This window comes from Dromaius novaehollandiae, chromosome 5 (genome assembly GCF_036370855.1).
Source record: "Dromaius novaehollandiae isolate bDroNov1 chromosome 5, bDroNov1.hap1, whole genome shotgun sequence".
Classification (NCBI taxonomy): Eukaryota; Metazoa; Chordata; class Aves; order Casuariiformes; family Dromaiidae; genus Dromaius; species Dromaius novaehollandiae.
In genome coordinates, this window is record NC_088102.1 from 29,676,307 (window position 1) to 29,702,506 (window position 26,200).

General features: G+C 42.1%; 2 protein-coding genes and 1 long non-coding RNA gene across 4 annotated transcripts in view; 2 read left to right on the top strand and 1 right to left on the bottom strand.

Moving 5' to 3' along the window:
- Window positions 1-4,613, top strand: part of BAZ1A (bromodomain adjacent to zinc finger domain 1A) — a 66,705-nt gene extending 62,092 nt beyond the window's left edge. For both annotated transcript variants that reach the window (XM_026095064.2, XM_064512364.1), the window contains exons 25-27: window positions 625-770; window positions 2,996-3,083; window positions 3,602-4,613. In XM_026095064.2, the coding sequence (XP_025950849.1) occupies window positions 625-770; window positions 2,996-3,083; window positions 3,602-3,792 (425 nt within the window). In that variant the 3' untranslated portion in view covers window positions 3,793-4,613. The remainder of the gene's footprint in view (window positions 1-624; window positions 771-2,995; window positions 3,084-3,601) is intronic.
- Window positions 4,614-10,975: 6,362 nt separating this feature from the next.
- LOC112980345 (uncharacterized) lies at window positions 10,976-14,853 on the bottom strand. Its single transcript, XR_003258413.2, has 2 exons — window positions 14,725-14,853; window positions 10,976-11,867 (listed from the first exon to the last, which is right to left on the bottom strand). It is a non-coding gene; the product is annotated as an uncharacterized LOC112980345 (long non-coding RNA).
- Window positions 14,854-19,371: 4,518 nt separating this feature from the next.
- On the top strand, window positions 19,372-25,502 carry CFL2 (cofilin 2). Its single transcript, XM_064512365.1, has 4 exons — window positions 19,372-19,944; window positions 21,342-21,649; window positions 21,758-21,834; window positions 21,926-25,502. The coding sequence occupies exons 1-4, from the start codon at window positions 19,387-19,389 to the stop codon at window positions 22,036-22,038; spliced, it is 1,056 nt and encodes a 351-aa protein (XP_064368435.1). The 5' UTR covers window positions 19,372-19,386; the 3' UTR covers window positions 22,039-25,502.
- Window positions 25,503-26,200: the final 698 nt, after the last annotated feature.

Sequence of the window (26,200 nt, forward strand, 5' to 3'; positions counted from 1 at the left end):
TGTAGTGGTTAATAACAAGGCTGTAATATAGTCATTACTTTAAGCCAAGCTACAGGAGTTATGCCTTGATACTGTGGTATTGATAGTTTCAATATCCAAGGTTTCCCTTAAGTGGGAGCTGTTAAATTTATTATGAGCAGTAGAACAACAAACTGCTGTAGGACACTTGAGTAGAAACAAAATTGTTTTTTTGTAAGTAAAACAGGAATACAGAATGAAAACTAACATATGTTATCCTACTACACAGAGGTCCAAGGATTAAACAATCTGTATTTCATCTTTTAAGCTCCCCTTCCAGAATGCTATAGCTGAATTTTGGAATTCTTTTTTTCTGACTGTAACAGCTATTCTTCAAATCTATCTCTGATTGCTGTGAGCAGGATGAGGCAGCCAAGCAAAAGATTAAGAACAGTGTGTCTTAGCTCCATCTCAGATGATATGGTGAAGGACAGGAGAAATTTCCAGATCAGGGACTGAGACCTCTAGTTGATGACACATCTTCTCACTTTTCCATGTCCTGTGCTAGATATTCTTTTTGTTTGTTCTTTGAGTGCAGAATAATGGTGTTCCACTTTCTTCTGATTTTACTCGGCATTTTTTTAAATTTTTGTTTGTTTATTTCAGAATCATCTCCTCAAACCTCACTGAACAGGAGAAGTTCAGGACGTCAAGGTGGAGTTCATGAACTCTCGGCTTTTGAACAACTTGTAGTAGAACTGGTACGACATGATGACAGCTGGCCTTTCATGAAACTGGTTTCCAAAATCCAGGTAACTGGTGTAACTGCACAGGGAGCGATAACATTTGGGAATTCTGTTTGCTGCCAGTAAAACTGAATTTTTAATTAATAATTTATAGCCTTGCCCAAGCAGGGTAATACAGCTAAGCAATGGGATTCAGGTAAACTCTCACTTTCCAACTCAAATATTTGGTGCCAGAAATAGATTTTCCAACTGATATGTTATTGTGAAAATTATAACTATGCTTGGTATCAATGGTTGAAAAATGTGAGGTGCTTTGATTAAAAAACAAAAAAACAAAACTAAAAAAACCCCAAAGCCTTGGAAAATATGCACTGGATTGCTAAAGGTAAGCTTATGGTTATTAATTAGTTGAATTAATCTTCAATTTATGCACTGGATTGGATCTTTCTAAAGCTGTACAAATATTAAAGGTGTATTTTCAAAACAGAGATTTGCAATAGAATAATGAGATAAGGACAACTTCATCTTCATTCTGATGTTAATTGTGATGCAGTAGAAAGTTGATTTCTTAGATAACTTTTTAATCAAAATTCCTTCTAGTTTAGTTTTAAAAATACTTGATGGTAAAGTAGGTACCTAAAGTAAGGCCTGCCTTAGAGGTTCTGTATTGCAAAAGCACTTTGGGAACTTTTATTGTTTTTCTGCATTGGCTTTTTAGTTGTAAGACATTTCTGGAACTGTTCTACCCTAACAAAGTACCTGTCCTCTTAAACCCCTCTGGAGCAACTCTGCAGACAGGCAGCAGCCATAGTCTGGCAGGATCTAGGGCTTAGTTGTTTATTTTGAAGTGCTCTATTAAAATTAACAATAATAGCTGGTAAATGAGGACCTGAAACTCTTAAGAGCCACAGATGTTAGGGGACTGGAAGGATCAATCTGTCTGGACAAAAAGAATGATACATGAATGTGAATGAAAGATGTAAGCACAAAGGAAAGGAATTTTGAATGAAACTAATGTCCAGCTACTAGAGTACTAGAGTTACTTTGGGAAATGCAAGAATGTGGCTGAATATGAGAAAGCTTCTTATGGAGGATGGAGAAGTATAATTAAATTTTGATCTGGAAAAGAAACTGCCGATACTTCAGTGCATTCAGATTTGCCTGAATTAAGCACTAAAGGATAGCTTCTGTTTCTTTCAGAAAGAACGATCCATATCTGAGTGCCGCAAACTTTCTTTATCATGCTAGAGGTTTTGGTTTAAACTTCTCACTGCCTTTAAGACTATGTAAAGAATGCACTACCTGATCAGAGTGTCCAGCAAACTGGAGAGAGAAAATACCTTTCTTTCTAGTGTTTATGTAAATGGCACTCCAAAAGTGAAAGGAGTGAAAAAACTAATTGACCTAATTCCATTTCTCTACTAACTCTCACTCTAGGTTCAGTGGCAACTTGAGCTTGATTTAGTAAAGTTACAGAGTGTAATCAAGAATTTTGGTTTTAAAATATCGATGATGGTGCGTGTGGATATTTGTTCTTGTAAGAAAACCACATTTGGATCAGTTTGTGCCTTGAAAAAGGCACCTTTTTCCTGCTCTGTGGGTGAAAGGAAGGCACCTTAAGCTTGATACTGCTTACTTGGAATTCAAAATTTGTCATCCAAATGATAAATGTGCTTAAGGGTTAAGTAATCCTTTTCCTCTCTTCACTTTTATCACATAAACGCTATTCTGTCTGAATGGCTCTTTATCTCTGGTACTTGCATACTGTGTCTGGCTTGTTACAGAAAGGTTCACTACCTTCTCTTCAACATAACTAAATGGAATCTCAAGGACCAGGAGTGCAAGTAGGTGAAGAGTCATAGAGTAAAAATGGCTATTATTCATGATGAGGGAGCTTCTCATACTGTAATACGTTACAGGAAAATGACCAGTTTTAAAATCTTGGAATTCCAGCTGTTCACATCTGTCAAGAGCAGAATTGAATTCCATAATGCTTAACTGTTTGTGCAGCTTTCTTTCTTACAGTTGTCCACAGGGTATTTAGGATTAGATTTATTTACCGAATTACTGGCTAATACTCGTTGTGGTCTACTACTTCAATGATTTTTAAAAAATGGAAAGCAATACCTGAAAACTAATATTCTGTTCAGTACGTGGAGGCAGTTGCTTGGGACTTTTCTATTTATTTAAAAAACAAAATACTCTTTGCTAATGCCTGATTTACTTTATTTTAATTTTTTACATAAGTTGAAATTTAATCTTTCATTTGTTTTTGTATGAACTTTTTAAAGGTGCCAGACTACTATGATATCATCAAAAAACCTATTGCCTTAAATATAATCCGTGAAAAAGTGAATAAATGTGAATACAAATTAGCATGTAAGTATGACTTACTGAAGGAGGTAATGAACACTGTTCTCTTATCACTTTAAAATAAATTCTTATCTGCAAATAGAGCTGTGTCAGAGGATTAGAAAGCTGTAATTGTTTTTTTGAAAGGACACTTAGGTTTTTCTTTAAGTAGGATTTGTTGAGCATAACTCTTGTACTACTAAAACAAATGATGTGCAGAGAAGAAATGAACAGCTGAGATACTGCAGGTAATTTCTCAAGCCTTTGATGTCAGTGGATCACATTGGCAAAATATTTAGAAAAGGATCAGTTGTAATTGCTCAACTTGTATTTCTGCCATTGATAATCAGAGGACTCTAAGAATGTTTGCATGACAGTTCACTAATATATGATATAAACTTAATGCATATGTAAATATGTCTTTGTGCTGGCAACTTTGTGTGTAGCACCACTGTACTAATTCAGTGGTGTCAGACTGCTTAATCGTACTGCTCTCTGGTGATATGAGATGCACTACATTCATTTATTTACTTTTCATTTACTAGCGGAATTCATTGAAGACATTGAGCTGATGTTTTCAAACTGCTTTGAATACAACCCTCGTAACACAAGTGAAGCAAAAGCTGGAACTAGACTTCAAGCTTTTTTCCACATTCAGGCTCAAAAGCTTGGACTTCCTATCACATCCGGCAATGTGGACCATGCCGCTCCCGCTGCAAAGAAGTCACGAATCTAACCTCTGCCTTCCAAAGGATTTTTTGAGGGAATCTTTTATGTTCATTAAAATGAAATGTTAAATCATGCAGTCATCATACCTGTATAAAGCAATAACAACTGTTTAACCACCTTGAAGTGTGGCCTGCACTATATTCTCAATGTAATATTAAGCACTCAGGAGAACGTAGGAAAGATTGCCTTTGCTACAGTTTTATTCAGTGTCTAATAATTTTGATAGATGTACTGGATACAGTACTGGTTTACAGAGGTTTTGTACATTTTTAATACATTCATGTGTCCAAATATCTTCCAGTAACATGTTGTTTTTTCCTGCACCAAATGACCTTGTTTCATTCTCTAGATTTTTCTAGGAGCTGTGGTATTGAGGGCTTTATCAACTCAGATAAAATCTTCTGCTGTAGCACAGTTGAAGAAACTGTGTATGTTTAAAACTTGTTGGAGTTTATCTTTTCAACACTACACATGAATGAGTACAATTGCATATCCTTTAAGTACTGTACCAGTGCTGGCTGGAGGTATTCAGTCTGAGTTTATTAAGTAGATATTTATTTAGCATTCAAAGTAATTTGTGAATTTGTTTTGTATTTATAAAATTTGTACTTGGGGATTAAAAAAAAAAAAAGAGAGAGTTCCATAACTTTTTTAATTTTTTTCCTGTGTTTTTGTTTATTCCTCTCTAACTTCTTGATGATCAATCAATAAATACCTTCCCCTCTCCCTGGCAGTTCTTCTAGCAATGAGTAATTTACAGGACTGTATTATAAGTTTCTATGTACAACTTTCTAAGTGTACAAATAAAATGACACATTTTTCAAAGTACCTTGAGCTTCTGAAATTTACTTCTGAGATGTGCCGCTCTGCCATCTTCCTTATTATTTTACTGGGGGAAGTTGCTAGAGACAATGCAGCAGGATTTGGCTTCAACCAGCATTTTCAGCAGCTGCAGCCATGAGCTGTGCTGCTGTCTTACCTGGTCTCCAACTGATTGCAAACGTTCATCAATGTGTATGCAAGGAATGTGTGTATAAGTTTTATGGGTTTTTTTTAATTAGGATTTTTATTCTAACAGTGTAAAACCTCATAGCTTTGTTTGGCTGGCCAGCAGCTTCTTTAGAGCATTGTTACTGTTCTTTATAATGGTCTTTTTACCAGAGCTTAACTTTCAGTATTTATATATACTTGGGGAGGAGGGTAAGTAGCTTTAAATCCCTTAGAAAAACAGGTTTGCTCTAGGTGGAGGCATACATACTCTGAGAAAGGGTGTGCGGCAGAAATTTGGGGTGGGGGGTGAAGAGGGTAGGAAAAATTAAAAGATGAGGTTTTTGCTGCAGATACTTTCCTCCCTGTTTTTTGTGCCAGGTTCTACTGCAGCATGAAGACCTCTGTATGCTACAGACCTGGACAGTGATTTGCAATTTCATTATGAGTTTCTTCTGCTGCTGTGGTGCTTATCTTGCCTTAGAGATGGCAAGAATGGACAGTCTCTTGCACCTAGGGGGTGGATTGTGATAGGAGACAGATCAGTTTGAGCTTTAAAAGTGAAAATAGTGAGGAGGGGGCTGTTATCTAGAAATGTCTGTTGATACTTCAGCGTTTCTATGTGAGCTTTAGCTTGTTCATAGTTGACATCTATCTTATGCCCAGATCAAGGACATACAGGTTTTTGGCCTTGCCACCACAAAGAATGTTAAAATACTCTAAAAAGCGATGGGAGTGGCAGAAGTTGCCTCTGCAGGGTGTAGGTTGTGCTCGATATCCTTGCATCTGTCTAGTCCCAAGAGGGTATGAACATACTGACTAGCAGGTTGCACAAACAGTTGTGCAAATTCTTATTCACATGAATAGTCCCCATTGAATTCAATGAGAATGTTTATTGGGGGCCACAGTGAGCTGAACAAGTCCATCTGTAGCAGGTGCAATTTAAATTGTTACTGTCCTCAACCTACTCCCAGCTGTTCATTCCTGTCGCTCTTTCTCCAAGTTTAGTTCCTTCAATTACTTCCCCTCAGTAACACTACTATAATTTTGATAGAGCAGGTGGGAACAATTTAAATCCGCTTGTGGCTCTGTGTATATGCTTATGCCATTAATGACCTTATCAATTTGCCATGAAATCTGCAAGTTCAATGTGCTAGGGTAAAAACACAGAGAAATGTGCACTTTGAGCTACTGTGCTGAAAATACAGCGTTTTTTCAAAGAATGCAATCAAAAAATTGCATGTGCAATGCAGATCTGACTGTCTTTGGCTTTAGTGATGGTCACAGGGTGTGCTTACCTCTAACCTGAGTGCCTGTTGTGGGCTCAGGCACAGAGCATGGCCCAAACCCTCTATTCCTGTCAGTGGATGGGATGAGTTGGTGCTTTTGTTGCAGCTTTACCAAACATCAGCTGTACTGTTTTTCAGTTATTTCAAGAAGTCTTTTTATGTTTATTTCTCCCACACCCGCCTTTGCAAAAGGAGGAGTTGCTTCGTATCTCCCTCCCCATCTTAGGGCCTGAGATACTCATGCTTCTCGTCAACAATTCCCCCAGAACAAGCCAGCCTCTGACTCGGTGTGAGCACATGCTTTCCGCTGGAAGTCATCCAAGATGCGGTTACTACTAGGGTGAGGAGCATTTCCTGGAGAAGTACTGTGTCTGCAGGAGCTCTGAGCCAAAGTTTCACAAAGGTGCAGGAGTGGATAGGTTAAATGGCTCAATCTCAGATCTTCGCTAATCAGGCTCTGTGTTGCTGCTTTAGCAGGCTCTTCAAGAAAAAAAGGCTTCCTTGAGTTCAAAGTGAAGTCTGTTTTACAAGGAGGAAAATAACAAGATCCAATAGTGAAAGTCTGTTTCCCTGCAAGTATCTACAATATATCTTGGGCTCCCTCAGCCCCAGCAGTTATCCAGAGATTGCTAAGCTAGCTGTTTTTCCTGCTGTGCCGCTTCTGCCTCTCTTCCTTTCTGCCTCTCTTCCTTTCTGCCTCTCTTCCTTTCTGCCTCTCTTCCTTTCTGCCTCTCTTCCTTTCTGCCTCTCTTCCTTTCTGCCTCTCTTCCTTTCTGCTCCTTTCATTTATGACAGAGCTAGGAATTACTGAGTAACAATCTTTTAAGGAATTTCTTTTGATTCTTTTTGTACATAATAATTCTTTCATAACCATGGAGCCAGTTCCTTTGGAGGAACTGAACTGTAACCCAAAATACTGTCTCTTCCAGGAAACCCCAGCATTTCCTCAAAACCAACTTGCTTTGCTCCTGGTCACCACAGAGGTCAAATCTTAGTGGCTTATATTATTGGCAGCTTTCTTTCCTGATCAAGCAGGAGCAGGTCAGAAGGAGAAGGCCCATTTATGGAGTCTTATCTTCAAATGCTAAATGTAACTCCCTTGTGTGTTGTTGCAATCAAACTGATGCTGTTTCTGCTTAGGTGTCAGCTGGCAGCACCAATGTAGCAAAATTGTGCCAGGTTCCTCCTCCTCTATTAGGAAGTGGGTGATTTTTTGGAGTAGTATATTGAGCATCATATTCGCCTGTTCATAATTGAACTCCTGGAAACTTTCAATAACGTTGGAAAATTTGAGCTGCTTTGCTCTGACAGACAATGTGACAGACAGGAGACAGCATTCTTCAGGGCCAGCTTGTAGAGCAGAAGACTGTCTTGCTTTTGATGCTGACAAGAAATGCTAGTTTTCTGTTTTAAGGCAATCTGGGATCAAATGCATTCCTGTTTTCCCTGATGTAAGCCTTTGTTCCAGTCTTGATCTACCTAATAGCCATAAGAAAAAGCAAGTTAGGCTGAAGCTGAGATGAAATCAACTTTGCTACTACCACGTGCTTCTTTGGTGTGGGTTCCCCCAGCCTGCCTTGGATTCCAGATCTGCTCTTGTGAAGGATTTGGGCTGGAACCACCACACCCGGCACCCAGTGCTGAATGGTTCTTGTGTGGAGGGTGAAAAAAAAACATTTTAAGTATCATAGAAGAGAGTGCCTAAATGTTAGTACTAATAGTTAAGCAAGATGATCATAGCATAATCTTAGCGAAGATGGGCACCAGAAAGCAGCAAGACCCAGCCAGAAACCAGTCTGAACCTCTGTGCATAAGCTATAGGGAGGTAGAAGTCACTGGACCTTGGAGAGCCCAACTTGATGTAGTAACCAACTGCAACATGCCCAGCAACCAATGATCTATAGAACTATGATAGTCCAAAAGTGGGGAGTTTATGGACATGGGCAGTGAGGAGATCTTTTGGGACACCAGAAGTCTCCAGACTCTTGGCTGACATAACATTGCTACTGGACTGGTCATCTAAGAGATTATGTGTTTGCTTTATGAGTTTTGAATTATTGATGCAGTCATTGAACTAAACCTTTTCCTTTAATTTGGTGCTTCCTTGAGCAGCCCTTTATTAAAACAGAGTGTCTTTGCTTTTAAGTGCTTGATTGTATACACCCAGCGTGAATGCATGTGTACAACAACTCTTCTTGGAGTATCTCCAGTTACAGATAAGGAAGTTTCCCATTTTGGGGCACTCACGTTTGAAGATGTTTGGATTAAGGCAAAGGTGAAATTACTTGTGCTGCAAATCAGGTAGAAATTATAAAGATGAGTGAGTCAAGCCATCATAGATGTCTCCCATCTATTCCCAAATGTGGATGCTGAAGTAGAATCAACTTTAAAACATGGCTGTGTATTTGTGCACTGCAGAATCTGGAAGCGTACTTATTTTTAGATTGCATGGATGTAAAGTTCTGTATTTTTAACTGCTTTAGGCCACCTACCCTTAAAATAGGGTTATCATTCATGAACATCCTACTTTTAGGTCTTTGAAAGTTAGGTCTCCAGTACCTGGAAAACTGTGGAAAAACTGGTTTACTCAAGTTGTGCTGGGAATAAAACCCAGCTTCCTCTTGCCTTCTCCCTACTCTCAGTAGCATCCAGTATTCTGAAGACTAGTAATGTTTGGCTGTGTCTGTCTTTAAACTTTTTCTTTTAAGTGATCAAACAAAGCTGATTTGCTGTTTGTGAAACACTTCAGACTTAGCCAGGCACCTGCTGACTGATACTCAGAGCTGTATTCTGGCAGAGAGATGCTTTCCCTGACCAATGCTTTCTAATTTGGAGTGTGTTAAAATACTAAATATCTCCATGAAGCACACCTGAAATGTTTTCAGTGGCAGAAGTCCACAGTCCGCATTTGTGTTCCAGAAAATACAGAGACCAACTTTGCATTTGCTTCCCTATCTTAAAGTATGATTTTCCTGGGTTTATAGCGCTGCTTTCGTGGAAAATTGCAATCTTTATAATCCCTGAAACTAATTCTCTATTTTTTCTTAGCTGCAAATTCATCTTTAACATTTTTTAGGTATGAAAGCAGGAAAAAAAGGTTTCTTGAAGTTGGGACTTCAAGCACAAGAGGATATCGGCCGTTGCCTTTAGAGGGACTCCTAGTGTTGCAGGGGCAGGATGGGGTCGGATGCGTGCCCTGTGCAGGACAGTCCCCTGCTCTTCACCAGAAGGGGGAGAACGGGACAAGCAGGAACACTCTGCTTTCAGCCTTGCTGTTGCTCAGAGAATATATCCAGCTGTTCAGGTCACTCGCTTTTGATGACAGAAATGTTTGATTGGGCCAAGTTTCCTACAACCATGTTACATTACAGCATACTCTCCAAAGCACTAGCTACTGCCCACAAAAGATCAGCTTTCATTTATTCTTCTCTACAGTGATTCAAGTTTCCTTTCTTAGATTTGTTTCAAAGAGCCACGAAAGAAAGGGTCTTTATACTAGTAACTCGGTGACACTCCTCGAGCATCATGTTGATTGCATGACAGTCACGGTATGTAATTTTGGTACTGTGGCACTATGTACAACCTGATTTTAATAGCACCATGTGGAGGAACTGAAAATCATGTTTGCTGTATAATTTCCCATGTGATTTGTGACAAAGTTATCTTGTAGAAGATATTCATGCTCTGGTAGGGTAACATACAGTCAAACATGAGATTTGTTGATTTTCTAGTCTTAGTTTACTGTTTTATTTATGCTTTATATAACTATTCCCTAGATTAACAGTCCTATAAGAATATATATAGTAATCTATGTGCTTTTCTGTTTTTTTTCTCTAGGTGTCTTACAAATCAAATTAGTTTGGATAGGAAAGGACTTCAAAGAGGTCAGTGGTACTGTGGCTTGGCTCCTATGAATCATGCATTTGAAATGTCAGAAATGTGATGCAGGATGCTGAAACGTTTGAGTTTTGGGATCAGAGTTGTGAATTTGATTCTGGGCAGCATGTGGATTTGCCTGTGGGATCAGGACTTTATAGTTGCCTTTCATGAATGTTCCTGAGCAGATCCCGCCATCAGAATCACATGCTGGGCTTTGCAGTCCTGGCACCACTCGAGAGGACTGCTCTGCTGTCACCAGAGGACACTTTCACAGTGACCTACAGGTCTAGTGATCCAGCAACAGTTATAAATATTCCTGTGCTTGAGCCATCCTAAAGCCCATTTTCATAGATCAGCAAATGATCTCAACTCATGTATTTAGCATGTTAACCTTAGTTAATGTTTTGCTTTTAGATTGCTATCTGAAAAATAAAAGCTTAGTGGTTTTAAAATATACGATCAACTATTCTTAAGCTACATGCTTCATGAGGGACTTGACTTTCCTGCACAGAGCTGCTGTGTAAGGTGCTTGGAACACTTGGGACAGATGTATGAGTAGGTTTAGTCTGGGTATCTTTTGTTTCTGTGGCATGAAGGAAGTGAAGCCCCACCTCAAGGTGGGCTGACAAAGACCTCTCTACTAGGTCTTTCTTGTACAAGATCTTAGTATTACCTAATCCAAAACCTTTGGAATAGATTCCCATAAATATCTTAAGCCCTACCACCACTAGAAAAAGAAGGTGATGCCTCAGTGGTGCTCTCCAGTCTCTCCAATTTAAGCACTTTGCAGAGATGTTCTCAAGACCCCCTCAAATCTCCAGCAAGCAAAGGTGATCTGCACTGTGCTGTATCTTTGCCCTCTCCTTGCATATTTGGGATGCCTCTGTTACGCATGGAGCTGCTGGTGAAAAGGGTACTGCTGAGCAGCGCAGAATCCCCTTAGTTTTGCACTGCATAGCAAGGGCTGTATCAGAGCCCTCTTTATTTTATTTGGTAGCTCAGCGTCTCAGTGGCTGGAGACAGTCGAACAGAGCGTTGCAATGGATCTAGGCCTTGCATTCAACCTTCATCAGAACAGCAAAATTACCTTATGTTTAGATGCAATACTTCACACTAGGCCTTTCTAGAGCAATTTTAACAGTATTAAAACTTAGAACCAAAAGTATCTATCCTCCTTTTTGTCTGGCATTTGAGACTTTCAGTTTAAACAGGTCAAGTGAATTAATCTCCCCTTTCTTCACACTTTTGTGATGGTTTCCTTATCTCCCGCACAGGATTTGGTCTTCTTCTGGTGATTATTTTTTGTATTGCAAAGATGTCTCCTTAAATCAGATCTACAATGTGATAGAAGTGCTGTCGCTCATGATTAGAAACAGTCCATTTTCCAAAGATCTTATTCCAACTGGATGACATAACCCCAGTAGGATGGATGAACCACAGTTCAGGACACAGACAGGTGAAATGTCTTCTTGACAACTGTATAACCTTAGCAGAATCAAGCCAAGGCTGCAAGACTCTGGATTTGCATCTGAAATCCATGTGCAATATTGCTTTGGATTTGTCCAGCCACATAAAAACAAGGATTTTTGCTGCACAAGGAACCTTTGTGGTCTTTGGAGCCCACTTTTTGGGGAGTCTTCTGTAAAGAAGAGTACAGCAAAGGAGAATCAGTGCCAGCCAACCCAAACATTTTGAAGGTTTGCATGTATCGATCCAGAAGGGAAAGAGATTTCTTATATCATTACCACCTTTTCCTCGAGGTGCACCAGTTTAAACTGTGCAGTCTGCTGAGATGTCTGACGGCATCCCAACTCTTGGCAGTCATTTGCCTGAGAATCAACCTGAAGCAGTTCAAGAAATTAGCGCTTCCAAGTATCTTATTCCTCCACTGAGAGTTACTGCTTCTTCACTGAAAGTTTTCAGAAACCTGAAAAGATGAAACCGCTGTTAGGAAAATTATAGATACGGATTTTATTTTGGTGGCATTTGTCCTTACTACTTTCTTTTTTATAAGTTCCATTATATTTATATATTGAATTTCATATAATACTAGTGAGCAAAGAACCAACTGTTGAGCCATAATACTGAGGAGAGTAAGAAAATAGAGCACATTTCTCTTTTTATATCCAATTAGTTTTTAAAAAGAAACAGAAAAAATACTGCTCCTATGCTGTGACAAATCTACTCAAATCCTAGTGTAAGGGGGAGCATAATTTGACCTCCTAATCTTGGAGAGAAAAATAGTGGTTTGAGACTAGCAGCATAAGGACTATCACTGTGTTTGGGTAAGACAGGAGAAAAAGCAAAAAAATTGCTGAATGCTGATGAGGAACATGCTTAGCAAAAGGACATTACAGCAGTAAGAGACACATGGCTCAAGCAAGGTGTATGGCAGTGGTCTGCTGAACATTCACTGTATAACACACAACTTCCTTCCAATAGCAAAGGCAAGGAATTTTTGCCATTAACTTGTAGAGGTTAGTGAAGGGTGAAATTGCTATTGAAGAAATACCTCCTGGGACCATCAGATTGATTAACATCCCTGCTAACCTTTGGCATCACAGTTTTATTGCTACACTAGAAATTCCTGACAGAAACCAGCAAAACTATTAATGGCATCTCCTCTATGTTACTCATATGTGTGTCCTTGAATAGTGGCAGGAAAGAGCATGAGTTTGTTGGATTCTTCTGTGACTGTGAGTGGACTCCGTGGGCTGGGGAAAATTAGATTAAATAAGGGATCCCAGGCATAACTTCCCATCTTTTACATTTCTTTGTGCAGCAGTATCTCTGGTGCAGACATAAATAGAGAGAATAAAGTATTTAAAACTAAAAGCAGTGTTCTCTAGCTGAAAACAAGCTGGCAGTAACAGAAAACGTTTCAGTTTTTCCTCCTACTGTTTTTCATAGTTGGCATGCTTTCAGTTTGAGAGATTTACACTTTTTAGGTGACTGTGCCATTAGCTCGCTTTATAGGAAAAAATTACATGTATGAAGCAAGAACACAAAATGAATGGATTATCCAGAAGAGGTTTTCCAAGTGACCAACACATCTAACAAATTATACCATTGCTTTTTGGCTGCTTGAAGAAAAATTCCGGACTTTTATTTAATAAGAATGATTAAGTAATAAAATCTGTATTTCATTTAGCATTACAGTCTATTCTTCCAAAGCAGTCTGGCAACTTTTCCCCAGATCCACTTAACAAGTGTATAGGTCAGATCTATATGCTAGTTTTCTAAAGGTCACTTTGGCTCCCTTCTTGCCATTTCACTGTAATAAGCATTATTCTGTGAAGCACAGCAACTACTCTGCCTCCTAGAAATGATCCTACTTTTTACATTTCCTTTCTTTAGACAGGGTTTAGCATATTGCATTCAGGTCTGTTATATAGCCAGGGTTATGCTTCACTGTATAGAGAGAGGTATGTGTTGCTCTGACACATCCGTAGTTGGGAATAACAGCCAGCATCAAACTCCTCTGACCTGCTGTTGTTAGAGGACGCTCATTGAGGAGTGTTTGACTTCACTATGTGCTTGAAAGAGGGATTTCAAGAAAACAGTAGTTCTGAATGACCTACATTTTCTTCCTTCGGAGGAAGGATTGTCTGGGGCATAAAGCATGGAAGGGGCTTGAAGCCTTCTCTGCCCTGCGCCAAGGCTTGCCACAGTGTGTGACCTCGGGCAAGTCATTGAGCGGGAAAGGTAATACCCACCAGACAGGGATACTTGATTACATAATTTTATTAGAGAGCTTTGAGACCTTGGAATAAAAATGCTACAAATAGAAGTGAAAAAATACTGCCTTTACCATGAAAATGAAAGTTGCATGAAGAGAAAAGCTAGTTAAGTGTCTGGATTGAATAACTGATACACAGACAGTGTCTGATCCTGTAAATCCTTCCTCACCTGAGGTTATACTGTAAATTCATCTCAGCTGTGAGCAAGAGGCAGCAAGAAAAAAGAATCTTGGAAAGAAATTGCTCTTAGGGAAAAGATGTTTTGCAGGGGATACAGAAATTTATGAAGGCTATGAGGGTAAATAGTTACTTTCTCTACAGTGTTATAAATGTACAAAGTTTTGTGAATATAGAATATGTGCTAATTACTTAAAAGCTAATTACTTTTTTTAATCTTCTGTTTTCATTAATATGGCTGGGCAAAGTTCCCTTGTATTTTAGACTTTTGAGGGATTTTCTTGTTTCTGTTTGCCTATTTCTCTGCCATTCATTTCTAAGCTAAGGAATTTTTATTTCCTTTTTTTATTATGTTTAAATGCCATCTCTAAAATGATGTCATTAAGAAACATACCATTCTAATTAAATGTATCTTTTATTTTCCATTGACCAGCAACAGGCATGTGGGCGAGCAGCATTATGACTCATTGGCACGCATGATTTATTAGCAAGACACTAAGAGTTGTAGAAAGGGGAATGGGGAATTCCAGCCAGCCCTGACAAGCGAGCCGCTGGCTCCGGGAGCGTCTCTCCAGCAGCAGTGCTGGGTTACGCTGTCTCTCTGCTTGTTCCTACTTCCCTGACACTTCCTTGGGCTCCTCTGGCACGGCTGTTTGTAGGGCCGTAAGATGAACTTGATAGGGAACTGAGCTAGGTGAAGAACTCTCTGAGAAAAACAAGTATTTTTCTTCAGCCATGGTCAGAGAAGCAGTGCCACTGGCAGGGAAAGGGCTGCTTAAACTAACTTACGTATCACAGCCATCAAACCGAAATTGCAGCTTGAGTAAAACCCTGTGATACATAAAGAGAGCCTTTGCCATGACTCACCCGGGGATCTTGTCCCTCCTCTTACAGCTGCGTCTCTAACCCTGTCCCTTGCTGCAGCAGCAGGTCGGCGGGGAGCAGGGGCTGGTGAGCAGGAATGGATGCTTGGGAAGCGCCGAGGGGGCCGCCGCGGGCCCCGGGAGGCATCATCGCAGTGGTGCTTCAGGGAAGCAGCGGCATGGGGCGAGCGGGAGCTGGCATGCCGGCGATGGAGCCGGTGCGCCAAGGATGCAGCCTGCTCCGCGGCGTGGCTGAGGAATGTCCTGGCAGGGCCCGGCGCCCGCGGAGTGACGCAAGGGGACGGCTTGCCTCATCGCGCCGCACGGGAGTGGCAGCGGCGGAGGCCAGGAGGTAGGACCCGAGTCCTCCGAGAGCTGCAGCCAGCCCTGGTGCACCCCCACATCCCACCCCAACATAAGCCTGCAAGAAGCTGACTGGTGACTTGGAGTCAAAAAGGGTTTTGGGGGTTGGGACCACACCAATTTCTTCAGCAGCCCCTGTCCCTGCTCTCTGCCCCGTGCCAAGCCCAAGTGCGTGTGGAGCCATGCAGTGACCCAGGTCTGGGAGCTGATCCGGGGGGGAAAGCCCAGCGCCTTCCTCCACCCCAAACTGGAGTGATTTTCTGGATTTTTGTTTGTTCTTCCAGCTGGATCAGTTCCTGAGCTCAGTTCACGTGAACGCATGTGCTGGCACGACGCAGGGGTAGGAGCAAGTGGCAGAGGGAGGTGGAAGAGGCGGCTTAGACCAGCGTAAGTGCCCTGCCAAGGAATGTGGAGCCTGAGCTTCCCTTAGAGGGAAATTCATTCTCCTCCCAAGCTGCACGGCCTGACAGGACGGCTCGCTGGCGACCTGCGCTCCACACAAGCCCACGGACTCTGCCCCTCGCTGCAGGCTGGTAAGGACTAGTGCACGCCGGAAACTCTGGAAATCTTGCTGACTTGCAGGAAGATATCTTCCTGCACCCTAGAATCTACCAATTATAGTCAAATAAATTTACAGTAGAATATAACTTTTTAAAAGAAATGTATCTGCAGTGTAAGAAAAGATATAAAAAACTCAGCGTTTGCCTTTTCCTGGGGTTTTCTGTAATACTCTTTCATATAGCATGAATTCAGATTTTATTCTGCATTCTTTGTATTCCCATTGAAAATACAGATTTGTTGGAGAGAAACTGGACGTTTTCCAGAGGTACTCTGCAAAGCAAAGGAAAAATACGAAGAGCTGTGAGCAACATAACTAGTGAAATGTAGTTTCCTATGGATTTCTCTCTCTTGACCGATTGACTTTGTAACTGAATGGTATTAAGACTTCCTGTTATTTCAACATACATTTATACATGTTCCTCTGCTCTCCCTTTATAGCCCTATTCCTGAAGGTAATTTGCCTACTCCACAAGGGGCCTGCTGTCTCATAGCAAAAATCAACAAGATCAGAAGTTACTTGGGGACATAACACCCCACTTTCTTGTATCTCAAATGAATTACTTTGTGAAACTTAATTACTTAATTAAGGATCTTAATTACTTTTGAGACCTCTATCCTTCTGACAGATATGACTGAAATAAGCTAACAAGTTAAACAGTTACTGGGACAAGGACTTGCCCAAGTGAAACAAGGGATGCCCAAAGAAGCCAGGTATAGGCCCTGCTTCCACAGGAATTTAGGCTAAAATGGTAATGCTGAGTTTAGTCTGGTTGATAGAGAAGCAAAATGGATGTGCAGAATGAAAAAGCAAAATGTGCAGAATGAAAAAGCAAAGGGCTGTGATTTAAGAGAGCTTGTGTGCATGAGGCAATTGACTTCATTATCATCACTTCACGCTAATGAGCATCCAGGAGTTGAATCCAAATGAACGGTGCCTTTTGCTTTCCAGTGAGTCATTGCTTCCATCCACAGAGGGTGAGGGGAGACTTGGAGGGGTTCCTTCGAGGCATGTGCTCAGCACAGGATATCATTCACAAAGCTATTCCGTGCGGCTGCTGGGCTCTCTGAATCATAGGGCTATTTCGGAGGTGCCTGGTGGGATGCAGGGCTTGTGGCACTGGGGTAGTGAAACTTGATGCTTCCTGAGTGCAGCGAGATGCCAAGGTGGAGAACCAGATGAGCAGCAGCTTTGTCTGTGTGCTCCAGCAATCACTTTTGCCTCGTCATTATTGCTCTGAGCTAGATACTGGCCATTTCTGTGGCCTCCAAGGTCACCACAAGGGTCGATCACAAGTTTCTTCCCTGGTAGCTGCAGTCATGGGAAGTCCACCCTTCAGTTCCTTTGAAAATGAAAAGCCCTGTTCTGTTTACCTCTGACCTTCTGGTTTTCATCCCTTGGAAATGGTCTCCATTTCTGGTAAACTCTCATGTATTTCTCAGAGATGTCTAGAAAGTAAAAAAAAATCCTTTAATCCTTGTTTCTTCTGTATTCTGACAGCTCTCAGATACTGGGCAGTGATTTGTACCAGCATCCCTGAGTGTCTGGATGCCTCACGTATATACCTTGCGAGGTGAATAGAATAACAAGCACTTATGATTCATTACTGAGTTTCCATGGTAGTAAAGGGGGGTGAGTCATGCACAATTCTGAGTTGTCATCCCTGGAGTATCTATCCAGCCTTGCAACTCTGGAGATGCTACCTCCTTTTCCACTTTTTGCTTTACGTGCCTTGGAACTGCAGTGTAGAGGACCTGCACAGGTGACGGACAGAACACTGCAAAGGCACGAGATCAGGGTGCTCCACACAGCATTTTCATGGTATTGTGTGAGTGCTAGAAGCCTGCTGAGGCCAAGACAGCGGTTGCACTGGCATTGCAGGATGTACTGCACATATGCATGGCTAAACCTATTTACAAAGGTTAAGGAAACCCCAACAGATGCTTATCTGATTGCTGCTATTTGCCATGATGGCCTCCTGACTTTGTGTACAGTTGCAAGGACACAGACCTCCATCTGGGACACCAGGAGAAGGCACGTCTCCCATATAACATTATAGTTCTATTACAGAAGTTTCCATATCTAAACTTGCTCCTCCTGTCTTCCACAGACATGCTCAAAGCTTGCAGTGTCATGAATGCCATTTTGCAGTATGTTCAATCATAGTGAAAACAGGGGTCTAAAATAGCTTAAGTTCACCTAAATCTGCAAAGCTGCAGAAGAGGAATATATGCCCAGAAATGTGCTGTCAAGACATTCTTAGTGGATCTACATTGGTTTAAGCCAATCATAAAACTGTCTACAGAGTTAATGGAGTTGGTACTTTGTGACGTTTCCTATCTGGAATTTGTCTGTTAGTGCAATGTACTTTTTCATCTGTTCTGTTTAAAAATAGTGCATTTTCTTATTGAGAAAAAAAAAAAAAGAATTGGTGCTGATAAAGAGACACCTTCCTAAGATTAACTTTCATAATAAATTTTCACTAATGATAATTACTTGTTTGATCAAAAAGCAGCATGTATTATACTTGAAAATCAAATTATGTGACAGATGACTCTTTAAATATGATTATGCAATAAAAGTACTCTTTCCTGGATCTGACATTGTTCGCATGTGAACAGGCAATAGGAATAAGTCAGTGGTCATCGTCTGGAAAAAGTTGATTCACACAGACTTACCATTTTGAGCTCAGTGGTGGTGGTGATTCTTGAATGTGTGGATGTAAGGGGGCGGTAATATAGGTTACTAATGTAACAGGTCAGTGATTTCAAGGCTGATGGGCCAAATTTGTTGAATGCAGTTTCCATTCTGAACACAGAGAGAGCAGGATGTAACTCAAAAAGGAGATCTGGAAACAGTGGCTCATATCTGATCAACATAGTGGCTTACAATAGTGGAGAAAGGGGAAAAAATCCAAGATACCTCACCCTATGCAGTGCGAGTGCATACATATATACACAGACATGCTGACAAACGCTAGTTTGCTGGTCTCCAGCAATGTGCCTTAGGTGTTTGGGGGAGGGATGGCTGGTGGGCCAGAGCGCAGGCTATATTTCACATACATTCCTGGTGGAGATTCTGCATGTTTAGGAGTTCTTGGCTTTCAGACATATTTTTGTTCAGGGAGCTGAGAGCCACACACAGCTGGGAACCCTCTTTTCCTCTTGCTGTGCTAGAGAGAAAACAGTCCATGTTTGATGTCCTGTGCCAAAACTGGACAATATGGACGAACGAATGAAGCACTCTCAGGAGGGGTATTCTTTCTTCTTTAAGTTCTTCGCATCTTTTAAGACTGCTCCTTATGTTTATTTTGTGGCCTGCCCAGCCGTCACATCAGCAGTTCTTTCAAAAACATCTCTGTGGTGCCAGCGTTAAGACCGGCTCTGTGCCAGGCCTTCCCGTACCTTGCAGAGACTGAAGACAGCCAAGAGAGCAGCATGACTCTGGTTCAAAGAGGGATAAAGAGGCATGGCAAAGGGTAGGGTAAGGACAAAACACCCTGTGCTGACCTGTGAAGTGTGCACAGACTGTATGCAGACAGGGCTCGACTGGGGCCCAGCTCGGATCGGGGAGCGGATGCCAAAACCCTGACTTCAGCGCAGCAGAAAGCACCTCGGTAAGCAGAGCAGCAGCTCAGCGCAGCCGGCAGCGCGTGGCGGAGGGGAGCTGCGCTAGTTCGGCGGGCCTCCAAAGGGAGCCGCACACAACTCTGAAGTGACATTTCTACCGGCTACTGAAAACCCGATGCTGGTTTGCCAGCCCCGCTGTATCGAGGGCCTGCGTAAAGCTGCTGCAGACCTTTCCACACCCGCTAACCGACCCGCCCAGGCAGGCTGGGACCGACAGGGTGGGAGACCCCGGGAAAGGCAGGCGGGCGCTGAGGCCGCGCCGCCGGGCGCCCTCGGGGCCGGGCCCCGCCGCGGGGCGGCGCCGTGGCGGCCGCAGGGGCCTCGCAGGGCCGCGCCAGCCCGGGCGCCGCCACCGCCTCCGCCGCCGGGCCGTGGGAGGGCGGCGGCTCCTGCCGCCCGCAGGCCCTGCCCCGCGGAGGGCGGGCCCGTCCCGGCGCGGCGCTGCCCTGTCCGTCCCGTCCCGGGCCTGCCCTGCCGCCGCGCCGGGCGGGGCGGGCCCGGCGGCACGTGGTGGCGGCAGCGCCCATGTGACCGGCCCTCCCCAGCCGCCGCGGCTCATCCCCCGCCCGGCCGCGTCCCCGCCCGCCTCGCCCCCAGCGCAGCGCAGCGCTCTCCTGCGTGCAGCCGTCCCGCACCGCCGGCAGCCGCCGCCGCCCAGCGACCCGGCACCATGGTAAGGGCGGCGCGGCGGGCGGCGCGGCGGGCGGCGGCCCGGGCCGGGCCGGGCCGGGGGGCAGCGCGGCGCAGCGGGGCGGGGGCCGAGCAGGCCCGGCGCGCCGCGCCGCGCTCAGGCCCCGAGGCCTCTGGCGGCCATTTTAGTCTAATTTTAGCCGGTCCGGGGGGAAGGGGCGGTGGGGAGCGGCCCCGGGGCGGGAGCGGCCGCGGCGCTGCGGGCCGGGCTGGGCCGGGCCGGGCGGCGCGGCGCGGCGCGGCGCTCCCTGCGGCGGCGAGCGCGGCGGGCGGGGGTCCGGCCGGCCCGGCCCGCAGCCCCGCGGGCGGGGAGGCCCCGGCGGCCCCGCGCCCGGAGGGAGCCGGGGCGGGGAGCGCGGTGCCCGGGGGCGGCCGAGGCGCCGCATTGTCTCCGGCCGCGGGCGGGTGCGCGGCGGCCGCGGAGGGTCTGCGCGAGGTGGGGATGCGAAGGGGGTGCCGAGAGGTCCCTTGTTGAGGCGAGGTGCCGCTCCGTGAACAAAGCCCGCGGAAGGGACGAGCTGCCTCCCGGGGGACAAAGCAGCCGCTGCCTGGCTGGTGCACCTGCCCCCTCCGCGGCGCCCCGGCCGCTGGCGTGGGGTGGCTGGGCTGGGAGCGGGGACGCTGCACGCTTATTTTGCTAGTTTGCAAGTAATGTGTTCAGCTATTTTTTTTTTCCGTGAGTTCCCCGTTTCCCAGTCAGTATTTTGTCTCCTTGCTGTTGTCGGGCTGGGTTTCTGAATGGCTCGCTAGCTTTATGCGGCGCTGAATGGATTGTACTTTGTGTTTTCTTGTGAAAAAAGAACAAGGGAATAACGGTAGTGCAGCAGCATGAAGTAAAATTGGAGAGTTTTTGAAGCATAGTGTTGAAGCTGACACAATGCAGAAAACATTTCTGCTGCTAGTGGAGTCTTACATCACTCCACAAAATGAGAGTCATGACAGTGCTGGATACGAACCACTGCTGTACCGTTTGTTCCATCAGGGAAAAAAAAAGCCCCAACTCAAACCAACCCACTCATTCTCCTAGGATCAATTCCCTCCCTCCTGTCCCCTCTCCCCAGATAAGTCAAATTCACAATAAGGAAATGGAAGACTGCTTGAGTAGTACAATTGTATGCCCAGTTGTGTAAAACTGCTCTCCAAAATCAAAGGTGAAGATGCTGAGATCTGAAATAAAGTAGGGATAAACTTTGTGCTTGCTTGTATCTTTGGCAACAATCCAACACAGGTTACCAAATTCATTGTGTGTTCAAGTGGAGTACAGTATTTTTATTCTTACTGGGACAGAGAGACTTCTTTATCTAGCACTGCGAGCTTCCTTCTTGTCTAGTGAGTGTTAATTTTTGCTGTTTAAAATATTCCTTTGATCTCTTTTTACAGGCTTCTGGAGTAACAGTGAATGATGAAGTCATAAAGGTTTTTAATGACATGAAAGTAAGGAAATCTTCAACCCCAGAAGAGATTAAAAAAAGAAAGAAAGCAGTTCTCTTCTGCTTAAGTGATGACAAAAAACAAATAATTGTAGAGGAGGCAAAGCAGATATTGGTTGGTGACATTGGAGATACAGTGGAGGACCCCTATACAGCCTTTGTGAAGTTATTACCTTTGAATGATTGCCGATACGCTTTGTATGATGCCACGTATGAGACAAAGGAGTCTAAGAAAGAAGACCTGGTATTTATATTCTGGTGTGTAAAAGCAAAGCTCGCTATTAAAGCTGCATATTCTTGACTCTTCCCTTAACACTGGATGATTGAATAACTTTTGTTTTTTGTTTTTTTTTAAATAATTTAAAGGGCTCCTGAAAGTGCGCCTTTAAAAAGCAAGATGATCTACGCAAGCTCTAAAGATGCCATTAAAAAGAAATTTACAGGTATGGGCCTAAAAAAGTTCTGCTCACTGGATATCGTGCCTTCTAGATGTTGAGGTTTTCACAAATGTGTTTTTGTCCATCTGTCTTTCAGGTATTAAACACGAGTGGCAAGTAAATGGGTTGGATGATATTAAGGACCGTTCAACACTTGGAGAAAAATTGGGAGGCAATGTGGTAGTTTCACTTGAAGGAAAACCCTTATAAAAAGACAGACAAGTGCCATCTGGATCTAAGGAGCTTCCATTTCTGCAGCTCGTTCAATTGGAATAGTATTAGTCTCCCTTTTCCCTTCCCTCCTTGAAAAAATAAGTCCTTTCCCTATGCCCCTGAAGCAGGTGTCATTGTTAAGCAGTCTACCAGTGATTGCCATTAGACTGTTTAATCCTGGTAGTTTTATGTAGGATCCAAGGAATGCTTTCACGTCATACTCTTAGCCAAAAATGACGTTGCATGCATTCCTTGCAACATGTACAATGAATGTGATAGTTAATGTGAATAGTCTAGCAGACAGCAAAGGGTAAGCTAATTGAATGCCTTGAAAGTATTGTCCACTGGTCGGATGGTAGACTCTATACAGTATTACTTACAGTTGCACTTGATTGCAGTTCCATGAGGCTCTTGTGCATTCATACACCTCACCTGCCTTGACAAGCCTATTTCTGTGACATGGCAGCACACAACACTATGCATTTAAAGCACTTTTTTGTAATATGTTTGACTCCCCTCCCCACCCCCCAAAGGATTGCCAATTAAGTTGCTGTAACTGTGTCATCAAATTATTGTAGTACCTCAGTTTCATTCCTGTTACATGCATATCTTTATAAATGAAGTAGCTGTTATGATGCCTTTTGTTTTCCATTGAATGTACACTACTGAACAGGAGTAGAAGTTACCTGTTTACCATGTGAGTCTTGAAACACTAAAGTTCTGTAAAACATCAGTCATGATGGCAATTTCTGTATTAAAAAGAGCCTTAAATGGAACGTTGTTTTTGAGATCAAAAACTGGCCACGTTGCAATAAAACTTGTGGCTTATTACAGAACGTTGCCTTGTTTTCATTGGAAAATATAGTTTTTAAGTATGTTTAATTTAAGCATATTTCAAATAACTTTTGTGGAAAGTATTGTAAAGATAAACAATCAATCTCATCTTAAATAATGCAAGTTTTTCATTCCTAGTCATGATTTAGGTACTGCTTTACAATACTTTATGTGACTCTATTCTGATCATTGGATAAAGGACCTATTCCTAGTTTACCATTTGACTAAAGAAGCTACCACTACTAGAGACCATTAGTTCCATGAACCATGAAATGCTTGTGTCAGAAACTTAAAAATACAAAGTAATTAACCATGCAGTGTGTTTTGTACCTGAATGTTCTTAAAGTTCTACATGCCAGAGTAAAACCCTTAATGCAATCTTACAGCTGTCTGTCTTTTGATAAGTTGATGTGTAATGACAGTCATATGATATGCAGAATATGAATTGGTAAATACTTTTTGTTTCTTAAATGTTACTGTTAACACTGACTTGGTACAAGAGATATCCTAAATGAATTGTTCTACTTGTTAACTTTTATGTAAATAGAACTGGAAAGTGTTTGCCACTACTGAGGCTTGCACTGGGGACGTGTTTTGGCTGTGAGCCAAATAATGCTCTCCTTATAGAGAATTTGATCTGCTCTGTGTGAGCAATCCTCCGTTAGCCAGAGCTATTTATGGCAAACACATGCTTTTGTATCTTGTCATCGTTAGCCACAAATGGCAAAACTGGACATGATTCTACTGGTATGCATAAAGGAACTCTGAGGCAGCCAATCGCAGCTGAAGTGTGCACGCTGCCAGAAGGAATGCTTTTTATCACTACCTTATTTTAAAAAGCTGGTAGAGTTGAACTGTGGAACTTTTAAATACTGGCCCTTTATTTTCAGTCCATAACCGTTTTTCAACAATGAAGCAGAAAACCATCAAAATCTTCCCCCCCCCCCCCTTTATTAGTTTAAATAACCTCGTAATGCTGTGTTTAGGCTCTCCTGTAAAACTTTAAGACTTTATTTCAGGCTTCTAGCTATCCCTATGACTTACACACCTCATTATGTTAGCTGTTATCTGTAGACTAAACTTTACTAGAATTTAACTAAAAAGGCATGATGACCACTGACTTACTAAATGTATTAATAGAGTCTTGGTTTTGTTCTACAAAACTCTCCTTTCAGGTATCTTTCATTAAGGTTGAGAAGTAACTGATGGTATGCATGTTGTCTATAAAAATAATAATTCTTTTTATTTCTCAAAATAGTCTCTTTCATTTCTGACTATTCATGTTGTGTGCAAAGCCCAGTTTAATGTAAAGGTCTCCTTTGTGCTTAATGTTTGACTTGAGTTCAATGCAGTATAATGGAATAATCTTTTAACTGATTTTCACAAGATATACATGGTTTCTTTAGAAAAAGCCAAAACTGAAAATGTTAAATTTTAATAAACCATTTAAATCTCATTTTAGACAGTCAACTTTTTTTAAGCAGTACTGTGTTTAAATTTAATGTTTGTCTCTGCTGCAAACAGTCTGGAAAAATGTCTGTGGCTTCTGAGTTGAATATTAGAAGGTTACTTTTTTTTTTTTTTAAGCTAGCTTGATGTATATTCACTCAGTCCAAGTAGATATAAAATTGAAGCACAAATTGTATTTATGTAAGACTCTGAGCGCCTACTAAAACAAATTTTGGATCAAAAAGGATCAGCCTGCCTTTAGTTTGTTCTTGAAATGACTGACTGATGTGAGGTCCAATTCACATGGCTTGCTTTAAAAAAAAAATGCTATAGAATGTTTACTGTTTGAATTATAAAACAAATGAGAGACAGCTGGCATCTGTTCCAAAATGGTTTGTCAGCTGTTGTTTTCTGTCATTATGCAAAATGGTGAGGGCCTCATTGTGATCCAGAAGTGGAGGAAAATCCTCTCAAGTTGAATATCTTCTGTGTATCTCCGTGTAGATGTGATGTGGGTATTTTGGCTTCAGTTACTTTATTGATAAAGAAATGTTAAATAAAATTTTTCATGAGAGTAGCTTGTGCAGAAATGGCATTTTTCTTCTAAAAATACTGCAAAGCCAGCAGTTACCTTGATTCAGTAAATTCTGAAAGAGAGAGAGACATCCAGGCATGATTTCTCTGAAAAGGGAAATTAGCCCAAGATTAGGGGGAGTTAGTGAGGTTTATGCTTGTGGCAATTTTGGAAATGCAAAGCTTAATATTATAGGGATATCAGTGTATGATCAGTGATTCCCAGTCAGATCATTAAACAGATTTTGAGTATGTTGGGTTAAAACCCAACAAGTTAGTTTCTTTAAATGGAAGAGCCTTTTTCTGCTGTAAAGCTCACTCAGAACAAGTAATGGAATACTATAGGAATCAAATTGCCACAATTTGATAATAAGCTATACTCTCTTATAGCAATTCTAGCAAAAACCAAATTCTGATGTCTACTTTTTTTATATAATTCTAAAAGTTCCCTTTAGTTTGTGGTGGAGAGTTGATGACTGTAGAGTGAAAACATGGCACTAATGATGGATGAAGCATCAATGTAGCACCTGTCTTTAAGTACTGAATTTCTTTAAAAATATTTCTGATTTTGAAAACCTAGTATAAATAAAATTAATTTAAATGTCTTCAGATGTTGAGTTTGTCTGTGTGCTAGGCAGCACTTGCACTACTCAGTTTGCTGTTGTCTATAGACTGGGAGCAGCCCAAACAGTGTGAAAGGACAGATAGTGGAGTAAATGTGTGGAGCGCGTGCATTTCTGCAGTGGATTTCATCTACAGTCTGTTCAGTTCAGTAACCAGCTGTGGCAAAAGTCAGCATCAACTCCTTCTGAGACAGGCATAAAGAGGATTTAGTGGGGAGATGCTGGATAACTTTTTTCCTGTTTTGGGTCTCAGCTCATGTCTTCAGAAAATTAGATGGTTATTAAGAACATAGCAAAACGTATGCCTACACTGGAAAGTTACCTTTCATGGTCTGATGAAAGTGAGTAGCTGAAATGTGAAGAAGGTTACTCCAGTACCTCTTCTGTTTATGTAAAATTTCTTAGATTACAAATTGGTTAAATGGAAGAGAGTTAATATTGAAAACAAAGGTATCCAAAACTAGTCAAGAAACAGCTTCACTGGATTCTCCAGATGCTTTTACTAGAAAAATCGGTAATCTACAGTGTATTTATCTGACACAGGCTTTCCATTTGGTTGTGTAAGGGATGTATATGAGAATATGCACTAAAAATGAGTGAAAGATCTCTTTATGAAATTTTTTTTTCCAAATTATTGATTAGTTATTGCTTATTTCAAAAATTTTCAATTTGTACTATAT